This window comes from Phoxinus phoxinus, assembly GCF_949152265.1.
Source record: "Phoxinus phoxinus genome assembly, chromosome: 20".
NCBI lineage: Eukaryota > Metazoa > Chordata > Actinopteri > Cypriniformes > Leuciscidae > Phoxinus > Phoxinus phoxinus.
In genome coordinates this window covers 13,463,769-13,484,201 of record NC_136895.1, presented here as the reverse complement: position 1 = coordinate 13,484,201, position 20,433 = coordinate 13,463,769, and the positions used below count along the sequence as shown (strand labels likewise).

At 39.6% G+C, this 20,433-nt stretch overlaps 1 protein-coding gene across 1 annotated transcript in view; it reads right to left on the bottom strand.

Moving 5' to 3' along the window:
- Positions 1–1,263: 1,263 nt before the first annotated feature.
- Positions 1,264–20,433, bottom strand: part of LOC306988215 (complement factor H-like) — a 137,950-nt gene continuing 118,780 nt past the window's right edge. Inside the window, exons 37-41 of the mRNA XM_079593018.1 lie at positions 17,216–17,389; positions 10,803–10,976; positions 2,924–3,097; positions 2,258–2,419; positions 1,264–1,308 (exon numbers count right to left, since the gene is read on the bottom strand). Coding sequence (XP_079449144.1) covers positions 1,301–1,308; positions 2,258–2,419; positions 2,924–3,097; positions 10,803–10,976; positions 17,216–17,389 — 692 coding nt within the window. The 3' untranslated portion in view covers positions 1,264–1,300. The remainder of the gene's footprint in view (positions 1,309–2,257; positions 2,420–2,923; positions 3,098–10,802; positions 10,977–17,215; positions 17,390–20,433) is intronic.

Below are 20,433 nucleotides of genomic sequence, written 5' to 3'. Positions count from 1 at the left end.
TATCTGTAATAAATTTATATTTAATATATACATATTTACTAAGTTTGTATTGTATTTTTTTTTAACTAACCTTTTAAATTCTTGTGATTTTATCAGGCAAAATTATATTAAGCTCAAACTCTTTTACGCTAGTTAAATAAATATTTAAATAAAATAGGAGGACACAATTGAATTTAAAAAGACAGCAGAGTAATAGTTTGATTGTTAAGCTTTATTCTGAAGCAGTAAGAACTATGCTAACCATTTCTCAAAACTCTACACACAAAACCACAAAAGATGCAAAACGTCACAGATCTCTTGCAAAAGCAAACACTTCATTCAAAACTATTTTAACTCTTCTATGTCTTTTTTTTTGTAGTAACTCTACACACAAACATAAAATGATTGGCATACACATCAAACTACACAAATATGTGAAAAATGTAAAACAATACTCTTGTGTCTTCTGCTTGTTCAGTGTGCAGTGGGGAGTTTGTCACATGTACATGTATGTGCACAAATACACTGTAATATTCATCAGTCGTGTGTATATATACATATACTGTATATACAGTTCTGGACCTGATCTGAATCAACACTGAACTGACTTGAGTTGAATAATGACTATTTGCTTGTTAGAGCTGCTTTACAGCAGAATTTGAATTTATTACTATTGTGATGCTGTGAAACAATCTCTAGTGTATAAAGCGCTTTAGAAATAAAGTTGATTTTCTGACTGGCTTGAATGCATATGTGATCAATTTATGTAAAGGTGTTTTCACACATGATCATTGTGATGTGTGTAATGTAGAGAACTGTTTAGAGTTTTGCAAAAAGTTTGTTTTAGTGTGCTTGCAGTTTTGCAGACTTGAAGATTCGGTATGAGTGAATGATTTCACTGAGTGGGCTTTAAATGCCACTTTTAGTGTGCAAGAAATTAAAAAATAATCTATAACATCAGTCATATTACTGTAACATGAGCAAGTAAATTGAAGCATCAATCGTGTGTGTGTGTGTGTGTGTGTGTGTGTGTGTGTGTATGTGTTGCTCTGCAGCAGCGTGTCTGTCCATCTTCATTCAGATCTGTGGGATAATCAGATCTTAATAAAAAAAACTGTAATAAATGCAGTTACTTGTGGACATTACTGTTGTTTTTAAGTTTACTCTTCATTGCAGGATCTTTATCCCATTCTAATATTGCACTGCAAAATAAACTCTGAAAACAGAAAATAAAGGGTTGTAAATCAAATGTTGTACATTATCAAAATGTTTAAAAGTTTTTACCTCAGTGTTTTACTCCAAATTTCTTTCAATTGATGTCTTACTGACCTGAAGAAAAGAAGAAAAACAAACATTTCATTTTCAATAATATCAATAATAAAGGGTTTCATTTCTTTCAAATTCAGTAAGGATGCATTAAATTGACCACAAGTGACATAAAGAGATTTCTAAGGGTACAAAACATTACATTTATATATTTTTAATAACATGCAATATAAGTTCAGCACCAAAGTGTTTCTCCATAATCTTAAACTATTTTTTCAAGCCCTTTTTCAAGATTTATGCATTTAAAATATTTTTCAAATTCCATCAAATTGAATTTAATTATCATTACTATGAATTAAGAATTTTAAATTATTCAAAAAAACCTAGAGATTAATAAAATATTTTGTATAAATCTTAAACTAAAATGTAATTTTTTTTTTTAATTTATGAATACGAATCACATCCATTTTCTTATTCCATTAAGATTTATACAAAATATTTCTCTATTCTCTAAGCTCTATTTTTATTAGTCATTTCTTAATTCATAATATGAATAATATGTTCAGTAGTATCAATTAAAGGGTTAAATTTCATCAAGGATATATTAACTAAATGTTTTCCTTTTTAAATTCTGTAAGAATGCATTAAATTGATTAAAAGTAACAGTAAAGAGATTTCTAATTTTTAATAAACTCAACAAAAGAGGTGTATAATATCAGATGAATTATTATCAGGATGATAAAGATGAGTTTAGATCAGCTGCAGTCAAACCTGATGACCTCAAATAATTAACAATGAAAATACACAAACACAGTAATAGTGTAATATACAATACATTATTGTCTGTCTGTAAAATGTGCCCAAAATTTCAGAGACAGATCACGACACGATTTTTGCTTTGCTGTGAGGAAACAGTTTCAAAACCTTCCAGAATTCATTGATTAGAATTTACTTGCAAATTGTATTATGTTAAATAATTTGCACAAACTGTAACATTAATATGAGCACATACCAGCACATGGTTTTGGTGTCCATCCGTCTGGTGTGCATGTGGCCACTTGATCATATCCAGGCTTGCAAGAGTAAGATATTTTTACACCCAATTTCAGATCTCCCGTGAAGTAAAGTTCTGGCCTAACCACACGCTGGTCCCGTGGAACTTCACATCTAATTTCTGAAACAAGATTTACATTATTTTAACATGCAGTAAGTTTAGTACCAAATTCTGAAGTGTTTCTCTATAATCTTACACTCAAAACTATTTTTCAAGATTAACACATTTCAATTAATAGTAAAATTCCATCAAATTAAAAATTAAATTGAGTGATCCTTACATATTATTCATATTATGAATTAAGAATTTTAAATGATTAAAAAACCTGAGCTTAATAAAACATTTTGTAAAAATCTTAAACTTAAATTTAAACATATATATATATTTTTTAATTTATGAATAGGAATCACATAAACTAAATTATTATTCCATTAATATTTATACAAAATGTTTTATTAAGCTCATAATATGAATAATATGTTCAATATCAATTAAGTTAAATAATTTTCACAAACTGTAACATTAATATGAGCGCATACATAAATTGAGTTATCATTGAAGATATATAATGATTTGAATATTGAAAAAGTTATAGTATCTGTAATATACGTTACTGTAACACACCAGTGCATTGCTGTATGTCTGTCCATTCAGTCTGGGAAATACAGGTGATGTGTACAGGCTGCTCTGGTTCAAACCCAGGATTACATTTATATTGTATTCTTGAATTGATGATGTATTTTGTTCCCTGATCTTCCACAATCTCTGCATTTGGGATGTTTGGTGCTGCACACATTACTGTAAAGAAATATCCATCAAATTAATTACAATTCATATTATATGATAATGATTAATTTGCACAAACCTGAACATTAATATGAGCACATACCAGCACACAGTGGGTTTGGTGTCCATCCGTCTCGTGTGCATGTGGCCTCTGCTGACATTTGATCATATCCAGATATGCAAGAGTAAGATCTTCTTGCTCCCAATTTCAGATCTCCCCTGAAGTAATATTCTGGCCGATACACATGCTGGTCACGTGGAACTTCACATTTAATTTCTGAAACAAGATTTACATTATTTTAATAACATACAGTTACTTCAGCAATACATGCAGAAGTGTTTCTCTATAGCCTAATCTTTAACAATTTGTTAAGCTCTTTTTCAAGATTTATGCATTTAAAATATTTTTAAAATTCCACCGATTCCACAACTTTTGCTTTGCTGTGAGGAAACTGTTTCAAAACCTTTCAGAATTCGTTCATTAGAATTCACTATTTAGAATTCACCATATTATATGCAGGGTTCGAATTACAAAGTGGCTTTCGGGGGAGCCCTATTTTCCGATCCTCCCTGACCCTGACTGACTTTAACGCTTTTGGTGCATGTTCGGGCATTTAAAACAATAGGTTCACAGTAAACCCATTGTTTACTTAGTAAACCGTTTACTTCAAAACGCAAGCGTCAGTCAGTGTTGTCAGTGTTAGGGCAAACAGCTCTGTCCACGGTTCTGAATCAACAGCGCTTAGGCCTACATCATGCAAATTAGGGCTGCACGATATTGGAAAAAAATTACATTGTTTGTGCAAAAAATTACAATTACATTTTTTTCCCCAACGATATATATTGCGATATTGAGAGCCATAACTCCAGGCTAAAGTCAATAATTACCATTCCATGATATTAATAATTTCACTAATAAGCAAGCTTCATTACAAGTGACAAAAAGGTCACTTAATCTTTTATTCCAAAATTAGAACATTTCTGTAAACACAAAAGCAGAACACATTTTTAAATAAAACAGCAGATTTACACCAACCCCCTGATTGGTTTACAACAATATAACTTAAAATAAATAATTTTTTTATAAAAACAACTTATAAGCATTTTAGTTCACAATCTTTTAAGTCAACTTTTCTTAGCCAAAGTGCCGAAGTAAAACAGTGTTGGTCATCATAATCATATGAAATAAACAAAATGAAATAAAACTTTAATATATTTTTATCTTAAATTATTATTAAACAGATTTAATTATTAAATCTTCTAAACAGATTAGAGAACATGTTTCTGTAAGCAGAAAAGCCGAACACATTTAAACAGCAGCTTTAGCCTACACCATACCGCCTGTCAGCGCCACCGCTCCCACCACGCGCATCAAGAGCTGAGGGGGCACCAAAAAAATCAATAATTATAATGCCAATATTATTTCAGTATAGAAATGCAGACATCCCAAGTCTCCCGGAAGTTCCGGGAGTCTCCCGCATAGCGGCTCACTGATGCCCGCGTATTAGTTAAAATCTCCGGAATCTAGAGCGAGCGCGCCCGCGAGACCGAGACTGTGCTCCAAAACGCGCAGCGTGTGCACGGCAGAGAGGGAGAGAGGGAGAGAGAGAGCAAGAGACCGCGCGCGCGCCTCATGAAGCGCATCGCACATCGCGATGTCGATGTTAAAACAGAATATCGTTCAGCCCTAATGCAAATCATGATAAAAACAGAACAACTCACATAACAAAAAAATTTACAGTGTTTTAGAGCTCCCCCTAAATGTCTCAAAGTAGGCTTTCAGGGGAGCCTTTTCAGGGGAGCCGAGCTCCCCTTAGCTCCCCCGTAATTCGAACACTAATTGAAATAATCTGCACAAACTAACATTTCAGTTTTTCTCAATTGCTTAAAAACATTTCTTGAAACTATGCCTCGTATCCTCAGAACAGTAAACACAAATCCATAACGTCTCACCCAGTTCCCCAAACATCCTATTTTCAGGTCAAAATGAAGCTCTCCACTCAAAACCATTCACTCTTGCTGAAAAACAAACTTTGCCCTCAGACTGGACACACAAGCCCCCACAACACACACACACTACAACATAGTCTTACACACTGGTGTAATAAATTCAAAACAACATTTACAAAACTGGTAAGATTTGTTGCTTGTGGTTCCCCAACAAAACACTTCTTTCATAATAGTACATTTTTGGATATACCATGCAAACACTGTTGTTCTAAATCTAAAGCTCTTTGGTCTTTCATAGGCTTATATCTACATTTCAATGTAACGTTCTACAGTGACAGTAATCTGCTGAGACAACACTGTAAACCTTATGAATTATCTACACTGGAAACACCAATGCAATGTAGAAACAGAAAATATTTACAGTTTTTCTCAGTCGCTTTGGCTCATTTCTCACATCACTATTTACATTTGCACAACAGTTAGTTCAACCTCCACAACATTTAGTCATTTGTGCACATCATAGTAGCAGTTTCTCATTCCTTCGAACAAATTGCAAATGCTTTTGGACATGCATCAATTGCTTTCATACAACTCTCTGCTGTTTTATAACATTTTCATTTGCTTATGTCATGTCAGTCAAAATTAACTATACTTGTGAATGCTGAATAGTCATTCCATATAAAACTAATAGTCCTCCTTTCATTGCTTGAGTCATTACATACAAAAATGTTGAACTAGTTGTCAAAATCTGTCAAGCAAATTTTACAAAAAACATCTTATCTTAGGTGAATCTCAACTTTCACTGATGCGAAGGGGTGTGTGAAGCATTACTAGTTGCAACCAATGATAAGCCACTTCAGGGCTACAATTGTGGATCATGTTGTCAATCACGGCCTCACAACGGCTGAGGCCAGTCGAAGGGTGCAGCCAAATGTTGGGAGAACCACTGTAAATTCAATTATTCAAACATTTCGTCGGGAGAACAGGTGTGTATAAATGGCATATCCCCAGTCTTGCTCCATACAACACACAACATCTGCTGACTTTGTTAGACACTCTTTACAGGGACATAATCCCTGAGACTGAGAGGGGTCTAACTGGAGACCATCTGAGCAAGCATGTTGTTGTTTTGGATTGCATTGCAAGAGATGATATTCGCTGTGATGCAGATGAAATGATGTGGCCAGACAGAGAGGAACGTCTGGATGTGCATGAATGATTACAGTACTATGTATGTTGTATGTTCAGTTCCAATATGTACTGCAATATTGTTTACAGTTGTGCACAGCTCTACCCAAAGAGAGTTTATGTTTGTTGTAAATAAGGGTGTATTTTTTCTTTTGCACAATGCTGTGAACAAATTAGAATTGCAAAGAGCATATGCAGTGAAAATGTGAAACATTCAGTGTCTTGTACTCAGTTACCTCCCTAAATACAGTAATGTGTAACTTTACTGTATTTTTCAAATGGCTGTGCAAATAGTATTTACTGCTGTCTTGAGCATTTTCAGGTAGTGTCACCAATATTTGACTTTTTTGCATTGGAAAACATTTACAGAGTAAACTGTCATAATGAAAACATGACAAAGCCATTTGACTATCTTGTTCATAAGCAATGGTGTCAAGACTTTTCATCTTGATGACACTGACCCTTTCATTGACATGAATACTTGCTTTTGAGGAATGAGCGATCCATTTTGAGCAAGTGACACGCTTTTGCAGGTTATCAACTAGGTTTTGCAGTTTGTACTAATTGTTTTGAGAACTGCATTAACTGTTGTGCAAATGTAAATAGTGATATGAGAAATGCACCAAAGCAACTGAGAAAAACTGTAACATTACTGTTGTTTACAGTAGCATACAACAAAACCATAAACATATGTAAACCAAAAAAATATTCTAGAATACAGTAAAGAACACAATTGTTGTGTGTGTGGGGTCCTGGGGGGTCCCAGGAATCCATTGTTCAAAACAGGTAATCTGACCTGTGACCTACTGTATTCATAGGCCTAATGTATACTACAGTAAAGCAGTGATTGTGTGATCAGAAATTACTGTAGTGTTTGCACATGTGAGGAGTGTGTGTGTGGCCTGGTGAATAAGTGTAGCATTTTGATTGGTTGTGTTTGGAAAAGGAAAGCAAGTCATTTCCCATTCGATTTTTGTGTTTTAGGTCGAGAATTGTGTGTAGTGTTTTGAAAAAAGTGTTTTATGTAATTGAAAACTGAGTCAAAGGCTGAGAAATAGCTTATGGTTTTGGAGATTTGATGTGTAGTTTTGCATTTTGAGTGAGAGGTTTCAAAAATCGTGTGACATGAAAAGATTTTGTGTGTAAGCAGTTGGTAAAAACTGTAATATGGAATTGTATTGGAATGGTAAAGAGTGTTGTACATGACAGGAGGGCCTCCACTCAATGATACAATATGATGAACAAGTCTAAGAATGTTGAAATACCTTCATTGGCCTAGAAAGATAACATTCTGGGAGTCAAGACTATAAAGGAGAGAGGATGCTTCACTGTCACACTCTGCAGCCGCTCTGTGTGACTATACGACTGCTGGCCTTTTCTTGCAAGAAAATAAACCTCATCAAAGACAATTGGAAATGTTTTTCTTTTATTCAGTGATATAATTTTGTTTGCCAGCACACCTCCATAAAGCTTCTGATGATGGAGGCGACTGAAATTTGTCTGTACTCGTTGCCCAGCCTCCCTCATAGTCATACATGGACAAGGACATGGTCAACTAAAGTGGCTTGAATTTCATCTGAGACTGCTGGTCTTCTTCCACTTACGCTTACCCATCCTCCTGTGTTCAATTTTGACTCTTAGTGTTTTCACCTGGGGAAGTGTGTGCAAACTGAGCTGAAGCTGTGCTGACTTGAGTGAACAATACTGAATACTAGTGCTTTCTAAATGACAACATGGTGTAGGCAATGAGAAATGAAGGGATTTGTGTGTAGAGATTTACTGTGACAGTTCAACAAATCTGTGTGTCAAACCATGGAATAGTGTTTATAGTTTAGTGAAATGGGTGTGCTTTTTGATAAATGGCATTATGGTTTTGAAATTTTAGTTCAAAAGCCTGGTTATAGTGTTTACAGTAAGCAATCGAGAAAAACTGTAATATCAGTACTTTTGAGCTGATGTTGTTGCAGAAGTAAAGGCTTTATACTATATTTAGGGTTTGAACATTGGCTCTTCATTTCTGTCATGCTGTGTTTAAGCAATTGTAAATAAGACCAGAATTATCCATGATTTTGGTATTGGGTTGTGTGAAAAGAAGATTTGAGCATTTTGAAATGTTAACTGACTGCATATTGTGTGAAAACAACATGAATTGTGTTAATGGTATGTTCACAAACTACAGATGTGTAGAACATGTGACTACAGATTGGGCCACAGGATGTTAGCAATTGTAAAAAAAAAAAACTGTGCGCTATATTTTCTTCTACACATTTAAAATTCTCAATTCATAATATGAATAATATGTTCAATATCAATTATTAAGTTTAAATAAATAATTTAAATAATTAAGTTAAATAATTTAAATAAACTTTATATTCAGTTTAGCTGTCGGTAACTGACATGAAACTCAACAAAAGATGTGTATAATATCAGATGAATTATTATCAGGATGATAAAGATGAGTTTAGATCAGCTGCAGTCAAACCTGATGACCTCAAATATTTAACAATGAAAATACACAAACACAGTAATAGTGTAATATACAAAACATTATTGGCTGTCTGTAAAATGTGCCGAAGATTTCAAAGACAGATCACGACACGGTTTTTGCTTTGCTGTGAGGAAACAGTTTCAAAACCTTTCAGAATTCACTAATTAGAATTCATATATGTTAAATAATTTGTACAAACTGTAACATTAATATGAGCACATACCACACAGTGGGTTTGGTGTCCATCCGTCTGGTGTGCATGTGGCCATTCCTGGTATTTGATCATATCCAGATATGCAATAGTAATCTTTCTTTGCTCCCAACTTCATATCTCCACTGAAGTAATGTTCTGGGCTAGACAGACGCGGGTCACGTGGAGTTTCACATCTAATTTCTGAAACAAGATTTACATTATTTTTAATAGCATGCAATAAGTTCAGTATAAATGTAGAAGTGTTTCTCTATAATCTTACACTGTTTTAAGCCTTCTTTTCTCTGTCAAGATTTACGCATTTCAATTTATAGTAAAATTCCATCAAATTTAATTGAATAATCCTTACATATTATTCATTTTATAAATTAAGAATTTTAAATGATAAAAAAAAACTAGAGCTCAATAAAATGTTTTGTATATTTATTTTTTAAATTAATGAATACAAATCATAAACTAAATGGTCCAGATCATTGTTCCTTTAAGATTTATACAAAATGTTTTATTAAGCTCTAGTTTTTTAAATTCTTTTAAAATTCTTAATTCAAAATATGAATAATATATTACGTGATGGAATTTTACTCTTACAGTTTTTTACAATGGCTATGACAGTTTTTTCAATACATTTAACAAGTTTCCTAAACTCTTAACATGGTTAGCACAACATCCGTCTTTGTAGGCTATACAATTAACACATTTCTTGTTGCTTTGACACAAAATGCATACAGTTAACACAAATTTTAAATGCTTGAACTTCTTTTACACACAAGCTCAACCAATACCAAAACAATGTCATTTTACTGCCAAATTTACAAATGCTTTCACACTGTATGTCAGAACAGATAACATCATGTTCTAAACATAAGTTAGGCTAAAGTCAAAGTGTTCAATACTGTTCATATTGTGAATTGAAACACAAATATATTTCCTGTATTTTTATTCCATTGCTACTGAGAAACAGCTTATTGAAGTTATGCAAATATATAAATTACAGCTGCTATCCAAGGAATTACACTCAGGTGTTGAGTTTCTTTCAATCGCATGACCATATGTTATAAAAGAGGACTCTTTGGGCTGATCTTGTGTGGAAAAGGAACAATATAGAGCAACACGAAGAAAGAAAGAAAGAAAGAAAGAAAGAAAGAAAGAAAGAAAGAAAGAAAGAAAGAAAGAAAGAAAGAAAGAAAGAAAGAAAGAAAGAAAGAAAGAAAGAAAGAAAGAAAGAAAGAAAGAAAGAAAGTAAGGGCCGACCTGACACATAAAATAATGTAGTTTCTGTCATTTCAGCTGATGTTAGTGTTTTTTCCGTCATTGTGTTATGATTGACTAAATGTTCCTGTTGGAAGAGAACATGTGTTAGTGTTTTTAATAATTATTTGATTTTGAAACATGTTTGCAGTGTTTTGTTAGACATATTGTGTTAGTGTATTATTGTATTTTGAAAATTAGTTTTGGAGTTTAGTTTACAATGTCTGATTTTGAGAATGAAATTAATTGTTTTGCCAATTGTGTGTTTTAGGTGTGTTGGTGCGTTAAGAGTTTAGGAAAATTGTTAAATGTATTGAAAAAACTGTCATAGCGATCGTAAAAAACTGTATTATCAGGATGATAAAGATGAGTTTAGATCAGCTGCAGTCAAACCTGATGACCTCAAATAATTAACAATAAAAATACACAAACACAGTAATAGTGTAATATACAAAACATTATTGGCTGTCTGTAAAATGTGCCCAAAAATTTCAGAGACAGATCACGACACGATTTTTGCTTTGCTGTGAGGAAACAGTTTCAAAACCTTCCAGAATTCATTGATTATAATTAATTTTCAAATTGTCTGTTAAATTATTTGCACAAACTGTAACATTAATATGAGCACATACCAGCACACAGTGGGTTTGGTGTCCATCCGTCTCGTGTGCATGTGGCCTCTGCTGACATTTGATCATATCCAGATATGCAATAGTAATCTCGTTTTGCTCCCAACTTCATATCTCCACTGAAGTAAAGTTCTGGCCTAGACACACGCGGGTCACGTGGAACTTCACATCTAATTTCTGAAACAAGATTTACATTATTTTAATAACATGCAATAAGTTTAGTACCAAATTCTGAAGTGTTTCTCTATAATCTTACACTCAAAACTATTTTAAGCCATTTTTCAAGATTAACATTTCAATTAATAGTAAAATTCCATCAAATTAAATTGAGTAATCCTTACATATTATTCATATTATGAATTAAGAATTTTAAATGATTAAAAAAAGTGAGCTTAATAAAACATTTTGTTTAAATCTTAAACTTAAATATATATATATATATTTACTTTATGAATAGGAATCTTTTCATCATTTGAAAATCATTTGTTTTAAAAACAAAATGTTTTATTAAGCTCTATTATTTTCTATTCATTTAAAATTCTTAATTCATAATATGAATAATATGTTCAATATCAATTATTAAGTTAAATAATTTTCACAAACTGTAACATTAATATAAGCGCATACATAAATTTAGTTATCATTGAAGATATATAATGATTTGAATATTGAAAAAGTTATAATATCTGTAATATATGTTCCCTTTCGTCCTGGGAACTCCGACGTGTCGTCGGGGGAGTTCCCTGACGAATTGGGATCACGCTAGGGAGACCAAATGCCTACGAGAGAATTAAAACGAGCCAATGAAAATTGGCATGCAGGAATGCATTCCGCCTACCAGCGCGGGTATAAAAGGCGGAAGCAACGCATGCATAGTGCTTTTAGCTTCGGAGCCGACCGGTTGTGTCTTCTCTGAGTGAATGAGCTTTAAGATTATATCTTACGCTCAACGAGTCTGCTGTTTCGGGATGGGATCTCTCTGTGTTGGTGAGACGGCGTTTCAGCGACCGCACGGTTCCTGTCTGCCGGCTGCGTTTACACGCTGTTATTTCAAAAGCTGTTCTCACAGCTGGTAAACGGTTGAGTGCGCACAGCGGGCTTGCAGTTTTCCCCGCTGTGCTGCCGCGTTGGTTTCCTGTGTGCTTCAGCACAATAGAGAGAGTACTTTCTTCCTGAAAGAGCAACACGAGTGAAGATCGCGTCCTTTTCAGGATGACGTTTCACTTGTGTGTTTCTGGATGCGATCGTTTCCTGTCCTCATTTGACGGCCACGTTCATTGTTTCACATGCCTAATCAGTGTGTGAGACTACGTTCGTGGGTGGTTCATGTCCTCTCAGGAGTGCATGACCACGTCGGCACGTTGTTCGTCTCCCCTTTCACGTAAAGGCTTGAGCCGCTCAGTGTGCCGTGTGCCGTCGAGCGCCGGCTGACAGCGCGGGTTGTCACGGCAACCCAGCGCGCGTCATTCGGCGCTCTAGATGCGCGGTCGAGACTCGTGTACCTCTACGAGGTTGAGTCCCTTTTGCTTGTTCCCCAATCTAGTTCCTTTTCTAAAAAGGAGAGGACTACTTTGGCTAATGAGCATTTGGTGATTACAGGGGGTTACAGTGCGGTATGTCTCGTCAGGTGAAAGACCCTCACGAGCTTCCCACTCCTCTAGCGCATCGCAAACATGCTGAGACTGTGGGTGGTTTATGCTTTCTTATGAGAGCATGACCACGTCGGCACGTTGTTCGCCTTGCCTGAAGGCTTGAGCGCCCAGCGTGCCGTGTGTCATCGAAATGATGGCCACGTTCACTGTCTTGCATGCCTGGTGACGGCCACGATCACTGTTTCACACGCCTAATCAGTGTGTTGAGACTGCGTTCGTGGGTGGTTCATGTTCTCTCATGAGTGCATGACAACGTCGGCACGTTGTTCGTCTCCCCTTTCACGTGAAAGGCTTGAGCCGCTCAGCGTGCCGTGTGCCGTCGAGGCTTTCGGATGGGATTCTGGTCCTTCTCATGGGGGACCAAGCATTTCATTCGGGGCTCCAGGGGAGGACAGATGTCGATCGCTACATCGGAGAGAGGGCTGTTATACTCTGAAAATGATGCTGCGTTCCTACTATAATAGTATGTTCTCATGCTGAAGATTCAGACTTGACAGCTACACTTTCCTGGGCTATTCTAGTGTCTGGGTGAGTGTGAAATTTTTTGGCAGTATGGAAGCATTTTGGTGCCAATATGGCAAGCCAAACATGGCTAAATCTGCAGAAGTTTTTCCTCTCTCACTACCCCTGTACATTCAGTGCACGTGGGTAGTTCTGACTCGGGGTGGAGCTGCGCTTGTGACTGACCGTGATTAGTCACAGTGCTGGCCCTCGGGCAGACGATGTCCACACTGGTGGTCCAGAAGCGCCTTTAAACCAGCCCGCTCGGGGTTTGTTTCCCCTCAGCAAGAGGATGGGAAACGACCCTGAGAGGAGCGACCCAGAGTTTGTGATATCTGCTCTTCGGGAGTGTGTGTTATCACCACTCCTTCCCCCGGGGTAGGGCCGGGTGGATAATTTCGTTTCTAAGGCCCCAGCGCTTAGATGACAGTGAGGGCTACGGCCTTGTCACTCTCGTCTCTCGCTGGGCGACGAGGCGGAAACCAGGACTCGAGGCCCCCGGGCCTCGCTCCTCGTTTCCCCTCACGGTCGGGACTGGCAGTAAAATAAGACCTGTCTCCTCCGTCCGAGAGGGTCAGAATGGCAGTGTGCGCTGCCCCGAACGGCGACACTCCCGCTCCCCTCTCCCCAGCTCGCGGATAGCAGTGACGCAGCCTTGGCTGCGTCGCTCCGGTCTGCAGCTGGGCCTGGAGGCGCAGAGACCAGGACACGAGGAGTCAGGGCCTCGTTCCTCGTCTCTCCCTCTCCCTTCGCCACCGGGCAGCCCGCAGCAGAACGCCCACGGGCCTTCTCTGCCGTCTGCCCCCCGGTGGAAGCGGGTTGGTGTCGAGTTTGACGCCCAGACCCCGTTCTTGGTCGCTACAACGCCACCAGAGCCGGGTCCCTGTCTTCCGCCTCGCTGCCCCTCCGCGGGTACGCCGGTGGTTCGGGTAGGCACGTTGGGACGGTCTGGCAGGAAGCCTGGCTAGCGCTTCCAGGTCCTTCCCGATGGCTCATCCGCACCATCTGGTTTGGCTATGCAATTCAGTTTGCACGTCGGCCTCCCAAGTTCAGTGGCATCCACTCACCCGTGTGCAGTCAGTGGATGCCCCTGTCTTGCGGAAAGAGATCGACGTCCTGCTGGCGAAGGACGAGGTCGAGCCGGTCCCTCCTGCCGAGATGAGGTCTGGGTTTTACAGCCCCTACTTCATTGTACCTAAGAAAAGCGGTGGGTTACGGCCAATCCTGGACCTGCGAGTTTTGAATCGGGCCCTGCACAAACTCCCGTTCAAAATACTCACGCAGAAGCGCATTTTCGAATGCATCCGTCCCCAGGATTGGTTTGCAGCGATCGACCTGAAGGATGCGTACTTTCATGTCTCGATTCTTCCTCGACACAGACCGGTTCTACGGTTTGCTTTCGAGGGCCGAGCGTGTCAGTACAAGGTCCTACCCTTCGGGCTGGCCCTGTCGCCCCGCGTCTTCACGAAAGTCGCGGAGGTGGCCATTGTTCCCATGAGAGAACTAGGCATTCGCTATGCGATCACAGGGACATGGTGCTTCGGCACCTCAGCCGGTTGGGGCTTCAGGTCAACTGAGACAAGAGCAAACTCTGCCCCGTGCAGAGGATCTCTTGTCTCGGTATGGAGCTGGACTCGGTCACTCGGACTGCGCGCCTCACGGAGGAACGCGTCCAGTCAGTGCTCACCTGCCTCGGGTCCTTTCGAGGCAGGACAGCGGTTCCACTAAAACAATTTCAGAGGCTTCTTGGGCATATGGCAGCCGCAGCCACAGTAACGCCGCTCGGCCTGTTACATATGAGACCGCTTCAACGCTGACGTTACGATCGAGTCCCGACGGTGGGCGTGGCAGAGCGGCACGTTCCGGGTCAAAGTGACCCCGCACTGCCGCCAAACCTTCTCCCCATGGTTAGATCCTGCGTTTCTTCGGGCCGGAGTGCCCTTAGTCCAGGTGTCCAGGCATGCTGTGGTTTTCACAGATGCTTCTGCCATGGGGTGGGACGCCACGTACAAGGGCATGCAGTTTTGGGTCTGTGGACGGGACCCCAGCTGCATTGGCACATCAACTGCCTAGAGTTGCAAGCAGTACGCCTAGCCTTGTGTCGCCTCAAGGGGTTTCTCAGACACAAGCACGTACTGGTCCGTACGGACAGCACTGCGACCGTTGCGTACATCAACCATCCCGGTGGTCTACGCTCCCGTCGTATGTTGCGACTCGCCTCCCACCTCCTCCTATGGAGTCAGAAGCATCTGAGGTCGCTTCGTGCCAGGTTCCAGGGGCGCTCTACCGTGTGGCAGACGAGCTTTCACGGCAGCCTCCCCTGCCAGGAGAATGGCGACTCCATTCCCAGGCGGTCCAGCTGATTTGGAGTGTCTTCGGAGCCGCACAGGTAGACCTGTTTGCCTCTCCAGACATGACCCATTGCCAGTGGTTTTACTCCCTGACCGAGGGGACCCTCGGCACGGACGCCCTGGCTCTCAGCTGGCCCCCGGGACCGGCGCAAGTATGCGTTTCCCCCAGTGAGCCGCCTTGCACAGACTCTGTGCAAGGTCAGGGAGGACGAGGAGCAGGTCCTTCTAGTGGTGCCGTATTGGCCCACCAGGACTTGGTTCACGGAACTCATGCTCCTCACGACAGCCCCCCCTTCGCCGTTTCCTCTCTCGGAGACGGGGCACTCTTGGCACCCGCGTCCAGACCTCTGGAAACTCCATGTCTGGTCCCTGGACGGGACGTGGAGGTTTTAGGTGGTCTGCCACAGGCAGTGGTAGACACCATCACTTCCGCTAGAGCCCCCTCTACGAGGCGCCTCTATGCGTTGAAGTGGAACCTGTTCGTTGCTTGGTGTTCCTCCCGTCAGGAGGACCCCCGAACTTGCCCGATCGGAGTCGTGCTTTCCTTCCTGCAAGATGGGTTGGAGCGAAGGCTGTCTCCCTCCACCCTCAAAGTGTATGTTGCTGCAATAGCCACTGATCACGATGCAGTAGAGGGTAAATCTTTGGGGAAGCACGACCTAATCGTCAGATTCCTTAAGGGTGCTAGGAGGTTAAATCCACCTCGCGTTTTGCACCCTGTACCCTCCTTTTGAGCCTTTGTAAACAGTGGAGCTTAATATCCTGTCCAATAACACAGCGCTCCTGTTGGCATTGGCCTCTTTCAAGAGGGTCGGGGATCTGCAAGCTTTTTCGGTCGACGAATCATGCCTAGAGTTCGGGCCGGGCCTTCTCACGTTGTATTGAGACCCCGGCTTGGATATGTGCCCAAGGTTCCTACCACCCCCTTCGCGGATCAGGTAGTGAACCTGCAAGCGCTGCCCCAGGAGGAGGCAGACCCAGCCCTAGCTTTTCTCTGTTCCGTCCGCGCCCTGCGGGTTTATGTTGACAGAACGCAAAGCTTAGGACCTCAGATCAGCTCTTGTTTGTTATGGAGGCCAGCAGAAGGGGAAGGCTGTCTCCAAGCAGAGGTTGGCTCACTGGTTAGTGGATGCTATCACCCGAGCGTATGAGTCTCTGGGTGAGCCTTGTCCTCCCAGGTTGCGTGCTCACTCCACTAGAGGTGTTGCCGCTTCCTGGGCTTTGGCTCAAGGCGCCTCGCTGTCAGACATCTGTAGAGCTGCGGGCTGGGCGACACCTAACACATTCGCTAGGTTTTATAGTCTGCGTGTGGAACCTGTTTCCTCCCGAGTGCTCGCTACGGCCAGTGGTGCGAGGGAATAGGTTGTGTCGGCTTGCTACCCCACCCTGCGCTTCGGCCAGGTACGTGTTATCTAATATCCACTGAGCGGGTCTTGTGGAACAGCAGTGTGATTCCTAGCTAGCTCCCGCAACTTATTCTAGAAACTGCTGCAGGGTAGCTTAGCTGGGCGCTGGAAGGGGCCAGCACCATGGCGTTTTATTAGGGTTCCCAGGACGAAAGGGAACGTCTCGGTTACGTATGTAACCCTCGTTCTCTGAGTACAGGGAACGGAGACGTGTCGTCCCTTCGCCATGTTGCTGTACCTTCGCGGAGGACTGGACACTGTTCGGCTCCTCAGCGAAAAGCACTATGCATGTGTTGCTTCCGCCTTTTATACCCGCGCTGGTAGGCGGGCTGCGGAATGCATTCCTGCATGCCAATTTTCATTAGCTCGTTTTAATTCTCTCGTAGGCATTTGGTCTCCCTAGCGTGATCCCAATTCGTCAGGGAACTCCCCCGACGACACGTCTCCGTTCCCTGTACTCAGGGAACAAGGGTTACATACGTAACCGAGACGTTACTGTAACACACCAGTGCATTCCTGTATGCCTGTCCATTCAGTCTGGGAAATACAGGTGATGTGTACAGGCTGCTCTGGTTTAAACCCAGGATTACATTTATATTGTATTCTTGAATTGATGATGTATTTTGTTCCCTGATCTTCCACAATCTCTGCATTTGGGATGTTTGGTGCTGCACACATTACTGTAAAGAAATATCCATCAAATTAATTAGAATTCATATTATATGATAATGATTCATTTGCACAAACCTGAACATTAATATGAGCACATACCAGCACACAGTGGGTTTGGTGTCCATCCGTCTCGTGTGCATGTGGCCTCTGCTGACATTTGATCATATCCAGATATGCAAGAGTAAGATCTTTTTTCTCCCAATTTCAGATTTCCCCTGAAGTAAGAGTACGGGTCATACACAAGCGGGTCACGTGGAACTTCACATTTAATTTCTGAAACAAGATTTACATTATTTTAAGAACATACAGTTAGTTCAGCAATACATGCAGAAGTGTTTCTCTATAATCTTTAACAATTTGTTAAGCTCTTTTTCAAGATTTATGCATTTAAAATATTTTTAAAATTCCACCGATTCCACGACTTTTGCTTTGCTGTGAGGAAACTGTTTCAAAACCTTTCAGAATTCGTTCATTAGAATTCACTATTTAGAATTCACCATATTATATGCAGGGTTCGAATTACAAAGTGGCTTTCGGGGGAGCCCTATTTTCCGATCCTCCCTGACCCTGACTGACTTTAACGCTTTTGGTGCATGTTCGGGCATTTAAAACAATAGGTTCACAGTAAACCTATTGTTTACTTTGAAATAATTTGCACAAACTGTAACATTTCAGTTTTTCTCAATTGCTTAAAAACATTTCTTGAAACTATGCCTCGTATCCTCAGAACAGTAAACACAAATCCATAACTTCTCACCCAATTCCCCAAACATCCTATTTTCAGGTCAAAATGAAGCTCTCCACTCAAAACCATTCACTCTTGCTGAAAAACCAAACTTTGCCCTCAGACTGGACACACAAGCCATCAAAATCACACACACTACAACATAGTCTTACACACTGGTGTAATAAATTCAAAACAACATTTACAAAACTGGTAAGATATGTTGCTTGTGGCTGTACTCGTTGCCCAGCCTCCCTCATAGTCATACATGGACAAGGACATGGTCAACTAAAGTGGCTTGAATTTCATCTGAGACTGCTGGTCTTCTTCCCCTTACGCTTACCCATCCTCCTCCTCCTCCTCCTCCTCTCCCTCCTCCTCCTCTCCCTCCTCGACCTCTTCCTTCATGTCTTTCTGGATCCATTGTTCCAAAACTCAATAAAGTGATTCGGGCCCTTTTATCTATCTATTGAAGGATCTGATTGATGTGTGTTCAATTTTGACTCTTAGTGTTTTCACCTGGGGAAGTGTGTGCAAACTGAGCTGAAGCTGTGCTGACTTGAGTGAACAATACTGAATGCTAGTGCTTTCTAAATGACAACATGGTGTAGGCAATGAGAAATGAAGGGATTTGTGTGTAGAGATTTACTGTGACAGTTCAACAAATCTGTGTGTCAAACCAGGGAATAGTGTTTATAGTTTAGTGAAATGGGTGTGCTTTTTGATAAATGGCATTATGGTTTTGAAATTTTAGTTCAAAAGCCTGGTTATAGTGTTTACAGTAAGCAATCGAGAAAAACTGTAATATCAGTACTTTTGAGCTGATGTTGTTGCAGAAGTAAAGGCTTTATACTATATTTAGGGTTTGAACATTGGCTCTTCATTTCTGTCATGCTGTGTTTAAGCAATTGTAAATAAGACCAGAATTATCCATGATTTTGGTATTGGGTTGTGTGAAAAGAAGATTTGAGCATTTTGAAATGTTAACTGACTGCATATTGTGTGAAAACAACATGAATTGTGTTAATGGTATGTTCACAAACTACAGATGTGTAGAACATGTGACTACAGATTGGGCCACAGGATGTTAGCAATTGTAAAAAAAAAAAAAAACTGTGCGCTATATTTTCTTCTACACATTTAAAATTCTCAATTCATAATATGAATAATATGTTCAATATCAATTATTAAGTTTAAATAAATAATTTAAATAATTAAGTTAAATAATTTAAATAAACTTTATATTCAGTTTAGCTGTCGGTAACTGACATGAAACTCAACAAAAGATGTGTATAATATCAGATTAATTATTATCAGGATGATAAAGATGAGTTTAGATCAGCTGCAGTCAAACCTGATGACCTCAATTATTTAACAATGAAAATACACAAACACAGTAATAGTGTAATATACAATACATTATTGGCTGTCTGTAAAATGTGCCGAAGATTTCAAAGACAGATCACGACACGGTTTTTGCTTTGCTGTGAGGAAACAGTTTCAAAACCTTTCAGAATTCACTAATTAGAATTCATATATGTTAAATAATTTGTACAAACTGTAACATTAATATGAGCACATACCACACAGTGGGTTTGGTGTCCATCCGTCTGGTGTGCATGTGGCCATTCCTGGTATTTGATCATATCCAGATATGCAATAGTAATCTTTCTTTGCTCCCAACTTCATATCTCCACTGAAGTAATGTTCTGGGCTAGACAGACGCGGGTCACGTGGAACTTCACATCTAATTTCTGAAACTAGATTTACATTATTTTTAATAGCATGCAATAAGTTCAGTATAAATGTAGAAGTGTTTCTCTATAATCTTACACTGTTTTAAGCCTTCTTTTCTCTGTCAAGATTTACGCATTTCAATTTATAGTAAAATTCCATCAAATTTAATTGAATAATCCTTACATATTATTCATTTTATAAATTAAGAATTTTAAATGATAAAAAAAACTAGAGCTCAATAAAACGTTTTGTATATATTTTTTTTTTAATTAATGAATACAAATCATAAACTAAATGGTCCAGATCATTGTTCCTTTAAGATTTATACAAAATGTTTTATTAAGCTCTAGTTTTTAAAATTCTTTTAAAATTCTTAATTCAAAATATGAATAATATATTACGTGATGGAATTTTACTCTTACAGTTTTTTACAATGGCTATGACAGTTTTTTCAATACATTTAACAAGTTTCCTAAACTCTTAACATGGTTAGCACAACATCCGTCTTTGTAGGCTATACAATTAACACATTTCTTGTTGCTTTGACACAAAATGCATACAGTTAACACAAATTTTAAATGCTTGAACTTC